At 31.3% G+C, this 15,280-nt stretch overlaps 1 protein-coding gene across 1 annotated transcript; it reads right to left on the bottom strand.

Annotated features, from left to right (window-relative positions):
• Positions 1–333: 333 nt before the first annotated feature.
• Positions 334–11,709, bottom strand: LOC134283477 (uncharacterized; the record flags this gene model as incomplete). The annotated part of the gene is made up of 9 exons (XM_062765932.1): positions 10,721–11,709; positions 10,116–10,288; positions 7,613–7,809; positions 3,666–4,435; positions 2,758–2,853; positions 2,445–2,549; positions 2,300–2,347; positions 1,424–1,554; positions 334–483 (listed from the first exon to the last, which is right to left on the bottom strand). Coding segments are annotated over exons 1-9 (2,472 nt in total), but the record flags the coding sequence as incomplete, so codon positions are not given.
• Positions 11,710–15,280: the final 3,571 nt, after the last annotated feature.

Here is a 15,280-nt window from a genome sequence, read left to right on the forward strand (position 1 = left end):
ACTGTAAACTGACATTCAAATAGAAATTCAGATAAAGTCTAAGAAACTGAAAATTTCACCCCATCCATACTTACACACATATTAAAATTCAAATTTAAAATTAAAGAGTTTTCCTTATTTTCTTTTGTGAAATTAGTCTCAATTTCACAGAATTTAGAGATGCACCAGGCCTGGGATGGAGTTTCTCATAAGACCAGACTTCAAAAGTATTACGTATTGTTATTTTCTTTTTCCTGATATACAAAATTTATTTCATAGGTATATTTCCTCAAAATAATTTTATCTCAAAAGTAATGACTTGCAACATTTTTTTGTTTAGGGAAATAGACTTACTTCTTGCTTATTATTGCTGGAACCATCTCGTTGTCTTTTTGTAAAAGAACCTTCAATTATGCTTGTCATCTTGCTCTGTACAAAGTTAACAACTTTCTTACCCAAATCATTTTGGGCCAAAGCCAATATAGAGATGTAGCTGTCCATTACCTAGAAAAATTTCATTTTGATATAATGCCCATGATAATTTAACAGGATATAATCTAAGTTACTTACAGTATTTTCAATATTTGTACACTGATATTACTTATGTCTTACACTTTGTTCATTCTGAATAACAATTTTAAAATGAACAAACAAATCCATTACACATTATAAAACTTTTATCAAGTATTCATTTCACTTATGCAACAGACTAGCTGTTGCAAAATTTTTAACACATGAAGTTAATTATGTTCATATAAGAATACAAAGATTCTTCTTCAGTAGGATATGGAAATTACTCATACACACACACACCCTCACACACTAAACAAGAGGTCCACAGCCCACATTGCTCACTTGAAGAACTTTGGTGATACTGTTCTATACTTATCAAGCTAGATTACCCCACTTGTAATACCTACTGTGGCCTCACCCTAGGCCTCCCCCCACTTGTTATGATATTAAGAATTTAGAATCTACATTATCCACGAGTGCTTCCACATATGTTTCAGCTGTTCTGGCCAAATGGTTCTTGGGAAGAAGATTTTCGAAAATAATTTTCCTATATATTTCAATGAAAAACTTGAATTCACTATTATGACTCACCCAACCGGGTTGTGATTTTTTTTAAAATATCTACACTACCCAAGGATGCTTCCATATAAGTTCAGCTTTTCTTTCTCAGTGGTTTTTGAGAATATTTTTCCTTGTAAGGGAACTTAATGGCACTTCAATTTAAAAATTTAAACTCCCAATCACCAAAGGATGCTTTGTACCAAGTTTCCTTAAAATTGACCCAGTGGTTCTTGAGAAGAAACTGACAATGTGAAAAGTTTACAGACGAATGGACGGACAGACGGACGACAGACCATGAGTGATAAGAAAAGCTCACAGGAGCTTTTAGCTCAGGTGAGCTAAAAACCACAATGCTCTTTTTTTTCTTTACCATATCAGTCAACCATTGTCCAGGTCTTAGTGATCTGATATCTGTGTCACAAACTTTTTGCCCTCCAACCTTTGCCACTGGAATATGGCCATCTTCTTCTAAAGACCATAATTTCATCACCAGTTTGTATGCTTTTAAAAGAAATTAATATCTATTCAGCATATTAAGGTACATTGATACTCTTATAAAAGAGATAACTCTAAATAATTTCAGACAAATGTCTATTATTCCTTTATAAAGTTTAAGTGCCTTTTTTGTCAACTTTTGCCCCGCACACCATGCTATAATTGTTTGTATTTTATTCAGCATATATACATTTCCTTTGGAAAATTATAAAAGTGAAAAATTCCATATGACTGAGCAGAGGGTTTATGAACCTTAACTACAATTTCATTTCTAAAGCAAAGTAAAGTAAAACTCGCAAAAAAAAAAAAAAAAAAAAAAAAAAGAAAGAAAAAACCACCCACACCACATCAATATAGCTAGCATAAATGTTAATATAGTAAAATATATAATTAAAAAAATATATATTTCTTTTTGTATAAACAATTCTGAGATCATATGCAATATGTATATAATACACATGCATGTACTTTACGGTGTACTGGTTTCCCACGGATAATTTTCCAAGTTTTTTTTAAGGACAATACTGAAACCCCCATCACTAAACACCCTCATGATTGCAGGCATTGAACTGAATTGAATGTAATTATAATTAATTGCAGGCTTTGAAAAAAAAAATCACCTCGAAATTAATTTAAGTCTTAAAAATTCTAGTTCACTTAAGACAAATGTATGTGTTTTAGTTGACAAGAAAATGATACACATAATGCTCATCTTAGAGAGAAAAACTTATAAATTAAAAGTAAAAAATACCTGTTGTGTCATCTTGTTCCACAATTGTTTGTGCAGATTTTGAAGGCCCTGAAAAATTATAGTAAAATTTATAAACTTGTCAATTATCAATATAACTTTTAAATGTTAATTCACAGAACTAATATTAAAGCATCTCTTTTGATACCATTGATTTCTGTCATATTCTCCTCCACAGCTGCAACAGAAGGTTCCGCAACCTTCTGAATTTTCTTCTTTTTATTTTTCTCTTTACTCTTAACCTTCTTTTCCCCTGCAAATTATAGAAATATATATATGATAAAAGTTATTAACTGCTATATCATACATGTTTAAATAGTAAATCATATCATAAGGAAAATCATCAAAATCATTAAAAAAAACAATTAAAAATCAATTAACATATTTGGTTGCATAATACAAATGTATTTAGGCTGTATCTTCGTGTATTTTATTGAAAGCACAGCAGATGCCAATCATACGTTTAACACAGTCATCTTCAGGTGTCACTTTTTCTTTTTCTGTTTCTTTGCAAATATCCTCCGTTGCATCCAAAACAGATGGTCCTTCCTCCACATCTAAAATCACACCATTACATTTAGGTCCATCATACAATCAATAGATGTATTTCTTCATTTTATTATATATCATATGAAACAACTAGAATTCCAAGGGCTACAATGATCACCAGAGTATCTATGGTCAACCTGTTCTTTATCAGATTCTTATCCCTACATATTCAAAATTTTGATAACGTTTAAGCCCCACCCCACCCACCCCAGGTAGGTCAGAATTTTAACAAACTTCCATCTATACTACATGAGCATGTGCTTATATTAATATGAATAAAATTGGCTTTGTTTTTCTTTTGAAAAATAGTTACTTTATATATATTTCTATGCGAAACATTGACTCTCTGTCATTGCCTCACCTACTATGGTGGTCATATGAACAAAAATTAACAGTAGGTAATGAAACTCACAAATTTCATCATTTCTGTCTAAGTGTTTCATGAGAACAATATTTTTTAAAGATCTCACCTATTTTTCATGAAATCTTAACCATCTTTCCTCTAAAAAATGCAAGACACTTCCTGTACACAAACTTAAATCTCCTTCACTTATTCTTAAAAAAATGTAACAAGTTTGGTTGAAATTGGCCCATTGGTTCTTGATAAGAAGTTGAAAATGTGAAATGTAACAAGCAACAACAGACCAAACTGCTTAAATTGATCCATAAAGCTTAATTGAGCCTTTGTCTCAGTTGAGGTATTTCATGAAAAATCTACTTAATCTTAGACTAAATATAATTATAATCAACTATTTCCCAATGACTTAAAAAAAACAACTGACAGAGTGAAAACATTTTCTTTGACAGTTAATTTTAGTACCTATTACAGAAGCATCCCTCATAGTCTTTGCCTTCTTTCCAACTCTTCTCTGATATTTTCCAAGCTTTCTGAAGTATTTTCTTCTAGGTGGGAGGTTCCTTAACTTTGTCTTCGGTCTAAGGGGTATTCCCTCTTCTTTTGGGATATTTTCAGACAGTATGGCATTTGCATTATTGAGGATTGACAGACATCTACTCAGTGCATTGTGATTTGAACAAATATAGGCTTTATTTTGAAGATCTTTTAATTCAGCCACAACATCTCTTTGGAGTTTTGTGCAGTCTTCTTGAAGGTCTTCGGAATCCTCTTGAAGATCTTCAGACTTTCCCCCCTCCTTTTCAAAAAACTTCTGGATTGGAATTTCAAAATCTGATGACACATTTACAATTTCATGTTTTTCTACAGCTCCAAAGTCTAAGTTTACAAAGGGACTTTCTGCATAAAGTGGAGATAAATCGCTCCAACTTTGGTTTGTACTCTTGAAGATGGCAAAAAAGTGTTTGCAGAGAAGGAAGTTTCTACGAAAGTCTTCACAGGTACAATGAGGAAATTTCTTCCCACTTCCCATAGTCACCTGGTAGGTTTGGCTGGATTCCCTACTTTTTACATGGTATATCCGTCCAGAAATGTCATCTGCAATCTTTATATCACCTGAGTCTATCTGGTCACTGGAGTGGTATCTTTGCATGCAGTGTTCTACAACTTTCCGTGGACGGTTATGCAAGTACTTTGGTATGCTTGCATCATACGCTTTAAAGTTGGAACTTGCCCTAAAAATATTTTAGATTGTGTCAAACTATGTAAAAACAGATGAAGTACCTTCAAATTATATCACTGTGGGCTTGCTAACATGACATAATGTATGTAAAACAAACAATAATACATGTACAATACTCAGGAAAATTTCTGGCCTGCTTTTCCATCATTTTATGTTTTGAAGATTGTTGCTTTTCCCCAACTACTCTATACTGATATTTCATCATGCGTTTAAGGGAACTTTGTCTAGTTATTATAGTATGCCAGCTAGGGCATCAATGATAATATTGGGAAACATGGGATAATTGGATAACAGGCGAAGCCCGTCATGCATAAATTATCGTCATGCATAAATTTTATTGTGAAATAAAATTGTAGATTTAGATTTTAAAAATGTAGACAAAGATTTAAATGACACGAGGACTATCATGCCAATTTCAATAGTCCTTGACCACTGACATCAAACACAACGGTAGCCGCACGAGATTTACATGCTTATTAGGCCTCCTTAGCTCCTGACCTATCGACCTGCCTAATTTACATTCTGCTAGAATTATCAAGAAATCAATATGCTAACTTTCATAGAGTTATCACAGAGAAAAAAGATCGATTAGAAATGGAAATATTATGTGTTCCCTTAGCAAAAACAAATGCTATATTTGCATTGATTTTTGATTTTATTTGTCTTGAAAATACATTGAACATTGGTTATGCATTTATTTTTGATTGAATCCAATTCAAAAATCTTCAGACCATTGATTTTGGAATGATTGAAATTTGATTTTTTCAATAAATGTTGTTTCAATGCATTTATTTTGCATTTATTTTGAATTTATATGATGTCATACCAATAACAAATTACACATGAAGTGATCTCTTTGGTAAATCCATGATTGAATTTGTATTTATTTTCTGAAGCATTGATTCAGAAATAAATGGTAGCTTTATCAGCTGTGTATATTGCTGGTTATATTAGTGCTAACCAGCTGTAAACATATCCAGGGAGAGGCTGATAAAAATCACGTGATTACTCTACGTCACTTTATCAGCCATTTCAAATTCTGCTGGCGCTGCATCCAGACAAGCTAGAAGCCATGATGTACTTTGATGGAAATGATCAACATTTTGTTGTGTTCTTCCCTGTGGACTAAACTATTCATATTATGGCAAAAAGTTGTGTAGAATCTAAGAATGATGAAGACAGCTAGGTGTTTTGTGACAGTGATATTGAAGGTGATGAAAAGATGGTGCCGTTGAAGTAGATGCCATACAAATAATGGATACATTGTTTTCTCAGGAAGTAAGTTATTTCTTTTTTTCTCAAAATTTATTCTTAATCACTGTTTATAGCATTATTTTACCCATCATTACACATTCTGTGGAATTTCAGAGAGGGGGAACATGCCAAGTATTAAATTTCACTCTCCAAGGAAGTCTTATGTAAACAAAGATCGGGGCTTAATTTCCATCACATGCTTTCTGATCAAATTAAGTTAATCTATGCTCTTTGTTTAAGCAACACTGCTGGTGTCCACTGCTGAGCTGATAGTGTAACTATAAACTAATTAGTCTACACTACAGAATTACTAATTATGCACCAAACCTCGAAACACCATGCAGTCTTGACTCTCATTTATTTTTTATTTAAAAGATTCATTTATTTATCAAATGATAAATATCTTGAATGTGTTTTTTTTTTCAGAGTATGTACATGCTCCAAGTGCAAAAATTTGAAGTTAGATCCTGTGCCACCGAAAATGTTCAATAAATTTAAAGCAGTCTATAGTTAAATGGAAAAAAAAAGATTTAACTAATGCAGTTCCACAAAAACTACCAATAACAGTCCAGAAAGTGAGAAACTTATTTGCTGAGTAACATAGAAATGGAATTCAAGGAAGTGTTACTACTTCAAATTGTGCCTTTGTGATATGTGATTAATGTATGGAACTACATGTATACTGTTATTGTGTCAGTGATTTTTGGGTTTTATTCATGTCTCACACACATTCAAGTGTAACATTTAATTAATAGGAAGTTAGTAATTCATTTACTTGAATTTATAACTGTACTGGTGAATTTTTAAGATAAGTATTCAAAATTTTGGTAAATTAAGATACATGTGATGGATTATTAGTAATAATGTTTGCATTGAGCATGATGCTGGATATTGTTTGTTACCATAATTATGTGTTTATTCTATGTTACTTCTCAAGTTTCATAACATCACTTAAATGTTTTTATATGTATTACTTTAACATTTTTCTGTGATGTCACAATAATGCTAAGTGACATCAAATAAATGCTTCATACTGTATTTCATTTGTTTTGCATTGATTTTGCATTTTTCCGTGATGTCAAAGTAATCCTTCATCTCATTTACATATTTCGCAAAAATCCAGCCATTTTCAATCAAAAGTCAATGCAAAATAAATCAAAATCCAATGTTCAATGCTATTTCAATGCTTTTTTCCCATACAATTTAGCAAGGAGGCACAGTTGATTTCTTTGCAAATCAAAAAACAATGAAAATCCAATGCTCAGAAAACAACTACAAAATAAATCAAAATTCAATCAATTTGATTTTGCTAAGGGTTATCTACTTGAAAATTTTTAATACTTCCTTTGGTTATGCTTAGCACTTATCATCAAATGATTGCTGATACTGAATTTACTTGTATTCAATGGTACATGTATTTCCCCAAAGCCTGCTACTTGGTAGTGAGTATACTAACTCAAAAAGTGATAAAAAATTGAATGAATCTGACATTTCACACTCAGGTCTACAATACTCCCCTTTAAAATTTTTTAAACTTAGTAATGGACATTGTTCAAACATAAAACAATATGTATAATGTACATAATATTTACTGACAGAAAAGTAAATGTTTTAAAGTATTGGTGCAAATCTTTTAATCAATAATCTTAACTACATGTAGTATTTTATATAAGACTTATCCTGCTTAAAATCTTACTTCCACACAATAATTCCCCCTCCCCCAACCTTGGTAAGCAGGAGTAATCACCTTTGAAGAAATATGGGGGAGTTGCAGAAAAGCTAACATCATAATTGATAGAAAGACACATGAATTTTATGGAAAATCTGGGTCACAGGAAAGAAAAACATGTAAAAAGCGATGAACAGATGACAGTTAGTCTGATAGGTCAGCTGAGGATTTATGGAGATTTCATACCTGTAATTCAACATCACATAGTTCTGAAACAAATCTGGTAGGAAATCCTGGATGACTACTCCCATCAAGGCGCTCAATGTTCCAGGATTAGCTAGTTTTAAATAAAAGTGCTTTAAGGCTTTGTTGAGGGATTCTACACCATTTGTTGTTGTTACAGGTGAGTGAAATCCAAGGTCCATGAAAGCATTGCACCAGTACTATAAATAAAAATATAGATTTATGCACTCAAAAAAACAGTAAAAAGAAATTTTTAATTAATTCTTAGCTTGTGTATTTTGGAAAATCAATATGTATCTTCGTTGGCAGATATGGATTTATCAAAAATATTTGTTCATGATTCATTATGCATACATGTAAATAAAAGTACTGTATTAATATTTACACAAGGTTAATGTTTCTAATTAATATCCCTGTAAAATATCTAATTATAATCCTTAATTAAAGTATCTTCCCATTTGCTAACTTAAGTTATATCTACCATGAAGACCGATTTTTGAAAATTTACTTTGACTTTCTTTCTTGATCTTTATTTGAAAAGATCCTGATTTATATAGAATATACTCTCTTGACTGATATGTTGATATATTTTTATTTTCAACAGCACATAAAATGCTTGCTGCATTACAACTAAGTGTTGATCCCAGGGAGGACCCTAATATTAAGAACTATTTTAAAACCCTGATCCTCCTTTACTAATTGCACCTAAAATCAATTAATATTTGGACTTTGAATAAGAGTATTATAATTTTAATAAATGATTAAGGTCAAGGTCTAGTAAATGACTAAATTGGACTGTTCTTTTAGGTGCAATTATCCATTAATGACATCACAATCCCTTTCAAGTGTCTTTTCCCCGTATTTTACAACTCTAATAGAATTATGTAGAAAAAAAGTATTTACATGAAATTCTGTTTGAAATCATTAATGAAAAGTAGTCCCGATACCTATATTAATTGCAACATAATTTTTAAAGAAGAGGTCAAGAACACAAATATCCGTTTTCTGAAAGGTTTTTTTTTTGCCTGATATGGAAAAAACTAAAATAATCATGACTGGTTTTCTTAACTTTTCATAGGAAATGAACAGCTAGTTTAATATATGAGTGTTTATCTTGTTTACCTAAAAAATATGCCCTGAAACACCTTATTTGACCAAGCTATATATTATAAAGCATCATTACAGGATTTTGATATATTTGATATATCTGTAAAAACCTTTCATTTACTAGATCTTGGCCTTACTCAAATCTAATATGTCTGGCATCGACCATAAATTCAAGAGCCTGTAAGAATTTATGTTGGGCCATTTATGTTTGTATACCCTTTGAAATTGATTATCTTGCTTGTATGTCACTATATTAATTAAGCCCTCTACATTTACATAAATTAATCAATATTCATAAAGTTGAAAAAATTAACAAAAAAATTGTAAATGTAGTGTTTTTGCAGAAAATAATTCTGATTTACATAAGCATGAAATATGTAATGAAAGGGATAAAGCTGAAGAAGAAATAAAAATTAATAAATTAATTGAATTATTATTACATCATTCCATTAATACATGTAGTGAGAGATGTACATATATACATGTATATAAATGTTTCATTTGTTTGCATGATTTAAATGCCACCAAAACAACACATATGATATTATGATACTTTTCACAACACAAGAATACATTACCATCTACAAGTAGCTGCCAGTTGGACTGAAATACAAAATATTCATAGAACATGTTCAACATTTAGCAGAGCAATATATAAAATTTTATTATTTTTAGCATTATTAGATAGTACATAAATGTGTGTGATTCAGATCAATCAAGTAACATTGTCTGCAAGGTTCTTTACAATGCCTATACTTCATCATGTTCATTATGTTCAGACAAGTTTTGCAATTTCAAAATCGCCATTTTAGCACTTTCAATTAATTTGAGGAAGAATGTTCATTCTTAATCAATACAATATATTCTGGTGAGCTTGTGATAAAAGATACCACAGAGTCTGACACATCTGTTTCACATTTGGATATTTTTATTGGAGAAGTTTTTAATGGTAATCTAACAACAAAGCTTTATGATAAATGACTTTAAAATTTCTATTGTCAACTTCCCTTACTTATGCAGCATTATAACTTATGACCAATTTCTAAAACAAGGTAAATTATTGACAAACAAGTTGATGAAGCAAGAATAACAGCAGTCTCGTTCAATTTTAAAGATTCTCATTATATAATATTTTTTTAGTATCCCATAAAAAAGCATATATATTAATGCTCTAAATCATTTTGGCTTAGTTTGGTTCTGTAGAAAAAAAAATGCCAAAGCCCATAGACATACAGAGAGGGAATACACTAGAATTTCAAACTACCAAAGATGCTTCCTGTGATTTGTCTATACAACAAATGTCTTTGTTGATCTTGAGAATAATAGAAAAAATATCAATACAGCACAAGTGAAATACAAATGGATAGTGTTAATGTATAGTACATTAATATATACATACCTCTTTCACAGACAACCATTTGTTTTCAATATATTTTTGCAATGGTTGTTTGAACCAATGGCAGCTCCTCAACTTTTCTTCAGCCAAATCATATTCTTCTACTGTTGTAGAATAGGCAACATTACGCAGTGTTGATAGAAAATCATCTCTGTGTATGCTGCTTATGTTTTTTTCTGTAAGAAATCATTTTTTTTTCAATTAAGTAACAATTAATAATGATAATTATGATAATAATAATTAAGGTACTGGTTCTACTTCTGTTTCTAAGTAATTGAATATTCAAATAATATCAACAAGAGTACATTTTGTTAAGCCTATAATGTTCTCTTTTTTTTGCCAATAATCAAATGGATTCTGAGAATCAATTATATAAAACCAACGTTTATTACATTTTGTCAAGTGTTGGTCATTGTCCAAGGAAGACTCAGAGTTAAAATCAATTTTAATTAAATGCTTTTATTTCAACCTATTTCAATTTATCAATTTTATCTACTCATAATTACATTTTTAAAGGAATCTCCTCCATTTCTATATCAAGTTTCACATTTTTTTTCAAAGTTATATATATATGTAGTGGTACATAACAAACTTATAATTTTTTTTACCGCTTCTTGACCATCTTTCCCAGGCTTGTTCTCTGTGAAATGCACACAAGAGGACTTTGGAAGATGCAAACTCTGCTTTTACAGCATTAATTTCTGCCTCACTGTAGTCTAGCATGACATAATCGGGGCACCAGTCTGGATTCCAGCCTTTTAAGATGTGTAGGGCCTCCTGGATACTGTCAGAAGTCTCATCCTCTGTCACAAACTCTGCCACAGGGATGTACTCCACATTCGTCCTTACCACAACCATAAAAAGAGGAAGGTTGTATTTGGTAGTTCGATAGGTGGCATCGAGGAGGGATATCGTATTGCCATACATCTTCATCAGTCTCCTTTGCCACTCTTCCTGGTGTATGAATAAAAAGTTATCCCCGGCAGCATCAGCAGTTTCCTCTGTGGCTGGGCGAAAGAAGAAATGGCGAGAGCAGTCTTCCTCCTTCTTCCACTCATCGATCTTCGCTCTTAAATTTTCCTGGTCTAGGACCGAAAGTTTCCCTGCAGCAACAGCTTTATGAACATGATTTTTAATATCTTTTGTAAGGGGATAGAATGCCCTGTCATATATGGATGGTCTAATGTCTTTATTTCTGAATTCTGCCTCAACAAATGATCTCAAAATTTTTTTGACAATGGTGACGTTAGTAATTCCAGATTTGACAATTTCATAAATTTTAATCTTTACTTTTTCATTCAATCTGTTTCCAAGGGAAGACTGTGGAGAAATATCGTGTTGATGTGCAGCTCTCAAAGGCAGAGAAACATAAATTCTTTCCTCTCCAGTGTAATTTTCTTCTTCCTGCATCCGTGATGAAACAGTGCGCAAGATTTCCTGCCTCTTTCTACTGGACTCAGGAAGGTCGTGAGCACAGTACTCTTCATCTCCATGGACAATCACATGTTTGATAATAATCTGTGCAGTGCACCCAATTTTCCTGGTTGGTTGCAAGCTAAACCGCTGACCTTTAGCATAACTGTGCTCATCGGGTACTGCCTAAAAGATACAAAATCTAAATAAATAATTATTCTGGAACGTTTTTATCAAATCCTTTACAAAAGTACAGTAAAAATTGTTTAAAGTGAAGTTCTTGGAACTTGCAAATTTACTTTGCTCTATCCTAATTAATTCATTAATTTTGAACATGTATATTCCTCAGAACGACAAGGTACTCAGTAAACATAGGAAATCTGCATTAATTGTAAATTTCATGCATTTAAATAAGAAAAAGTATCATAACATTGCAGAATATTGCTAATTTTTGCTCCAAAAAAAAGTTTTATTTTGAAAATTTAATCACTTGTTATCATATATATATTGTATGAGAAATCTAAATTAACAAAACATATTATGATATCAAAGTAGGTTATTGACAATTTTTGTATTATGACGTCACAAACTATTTGGACTTTTCAGCAAGGAAAAATGGCCAAAAATGTTCTTTTTTCTCTATTAAAATTATATTTAAAATTATAGAGCGCTGGCCAGTGCTCCACAACAATATTTAAATTTATCATCGATTTTATATCATTCTACACTTTATATAAATTATTGAGCTTATTGACATAATATACAACTTATCTGAAGAAATAATGGAAATTAAAATTCAATCAATTTCCTGACGTCATATCCAAGTAACATATGAAGTCCTGGTTGTTTAGTGCTTTGTAGTCTGCAGATATTCCCTTATTTTAGAACATAATTATATGTTTCTTTGTCAAAGTTTGAGGGCATATATTCGTCATTACTGTATATAGTCCTTTGATATAAAAATAACTTACCTTTGTATTTGATTGCACTCTTTTGTGGGCCTTGCCATATTGGCATTGCCTTATGATGTGTCTCCCAATACTGAATGGATATCCATTTAAGGGAATGTCCTTGTGTCTCCATAACAAGCGCCCACTAAATTGTGTTGAGATCTTTCTTTTTTTGTCATCATGCCTATATATAATAGAAATGAATTCATATACATGAATAATTTTTTATTTTTATCTACCATTTTATCAAAAGAGTCTTCTTCTGACACTAGACCATATAGGATCATGAAACATCTTAATAAGCTTAAGTCAAAATTTTTATATCATACTTAAATACATGTAGTCTAGAACAAAAAGAACTGAAACTTATCTGAAAGTGACCATCTAGGAGCGAGTCAGCTATTTTAGACAATTACATTTTCGAAATAACAAAATGAATTACAGAAAAACTGTTGTATCTCTTAAAAATTTAACTTCCGTAAAGGTAACGCAGGAAATTTTTGGCATTAAAGGTTTAAAATTTTTTTTAATAATTATGGGAGCGAAATGTTTAATACTTTTGTTTAATAACCAAAAACAAACTTTGATTTTAAATACATGTATTGCCATGCAAGAATTTTAACTTTTATTGCTGGGGAATTAACTTCCGTAGCATTAACTTCAATAACGATATTTGTACCGTTAAGAAAGTTAATGTTACGGAAGTATCGTTATGGAAGTTCATGCTACGGAAGTTAATTCCCAAGCAATTTTAATTTAATAATCGGATTAATGCGAAATTTCATGAATCATATTTTAGCTTTATATACTGAACAGGGGGCGTAGCTGCCTCCCCCCCCCCCCCCTCCCCCCACTTTTTTCCTCAACCTTACTTATACTATAGGAAATGTTAATTGAAAGCCCGGTTGCCTCCCCCCCCCCACTTTTAGTAATGTAAAAAAAAATGTAGTATTAAAATTAGTACTGAAAGTAGTTGACACTGAGAAAAAGTAAACCCCCCCCCCCCCCCCCCCCACCACCACCACCACCACCAAAATAATAGGATGAAATAGGATTTTCGACTTTGGGCAACTTTTGCCTTTTTCTCTTTTTTCTTTTTTTTTCTTTTTTTTTTCTTTTTTTTTTCTTTTTTTTTTGCTTGTCAACTTTTTCAGATAAGTAAAAAAAAATTCTCTGGCTGCCCCCCCTCTCAAAAACGATGCTACGCCACTGCTGAACATCAGAAACAAAAAATGGTCAAATTTAGCGTTATTTAAAAAATAAGAAGACTTGAACGAGCATAACCTCCTGTAACATTAGCTTAAAATCAATATATTTACATCCACTGAATATTTCTACTTTATTTCTTTAGATAACCCACTGCGTTAATCACTGCATGAACTACATTAGGCATGTCATCAGATTTATTGATCAGTGGTTGTTCCATCAATGACACGTACGAAGACGTTCGCATCATCAGTACAATAATTAATCTTTTTAATCCTACTTTAATTGATTGTTTAAACAGATATAAATATAAACAATAAAATGTCTTACGCGGGTTATGGAAGATGGTTTTTTTTACTGCAACAGCTGCTTCCGTTAATTCCCGTAATAACATTAACAAAGAAAGCATTTTATTGTTTAAGTACATATAATATTAAAATTGTTGTAAAAATTTAAAGATGCTACTGCTAGATTTGTGGAAACTTCTTTTTTTAAGCTCACTTCACTGATATGTCCTATAGAGAATTATGTTGTACATTTTGTTCTTTTAGACATTTTTTTTTTCGGGTTTTATATCTTGAATTGGTCCATTTATCAAAGGATGACTGAAGAAACCCTTGATATTTTAAAACTATATCATATGTAGTCCATACGATAAACACTTAAGGTGGGCCGATACATATAGAAGAACCACGTACTCTAACTCTTGATTCCCGCCTACATTTTGCACCCTTTAAATTCAATTTTAATGGCAATTTGGACATTAAAAAATTGGTTTAGTACAAAGAACAGATCTATGGTAATTGATTAATCATTTTAATTCCAGCTCTAGATAGTAAATGATCATTAATTTCAGCTCCTCAAAAAAAAAGGGGGGGGGGGGGTAGACGATATTTTCTAGTCAAATCTAACTTTCAAGAATCACTTTATTTTGAATTAGTCTTAAATATGATTAAATGTATTTCATATCTTTTCTTTTACTGTACACAAGTAAAATAAAACATATATAAATTATTAACATACAATTATTTAGTTGTAAATAGCTTAAGAATTGGTGAAAAGTCATCATTTTTTCGTTTTGTTGTCTATAAACATGCCCCCCCCCCCCCCCCCCCCGTGAAACACAAAAAGCTTTGGCATAAATTTGTAAAATGACAGTTTATATTAAATGTAAAAAGGAATTTTTGTTTCATGGGGGGGGGGGGGGTTGGTGGCAGATGTTTTAAAAATATTTTTCCGTTTTCCATTGATTTCTATAGTGAAATACTCAAGTTTTACCATAATTATAGAGTTATCTTTCTTTGGTACCCCAAAAAATTAACGTTTTATGAAAATTCATATAAATATCTATAAAAATTCTGAAAATCATTCAAATAAGTTAACTTTTGAAAATTGAATTAGAGCTAGGCGGGAGAACAATACTATCATTCGTGGTTCTTTTAGCATCATCTATAAAAATCAGATTGCTAAGCAAACTTATATTATCGATAAGCAAACTTAGATAATAATAACAAATATATAATTTTTGCCAGTGCAAAAAAAAAAATGTATAAATTTAATACTAAAGATAGTAAGTTATTCTTATATGTATTATTTTTT

This window comes from Saccostrea cucullata, unplaced genomic scaffold, assembly GCF_032062105.1.
Source record: "Saccostrea cucullata isolate Sc308-1 unplaced genomic scaffold, CSIRO_AGI_Scuc_v1 ctg14636, whole genome shotgun sequence".
In the NCBI taxonomy this organism is placed as follows: Eukaryota; Metazoa; Mollusca; class Bivalvia; order Ostreida; family Ostreidae; genus Saccostrea; species Saccostrea cuccullata.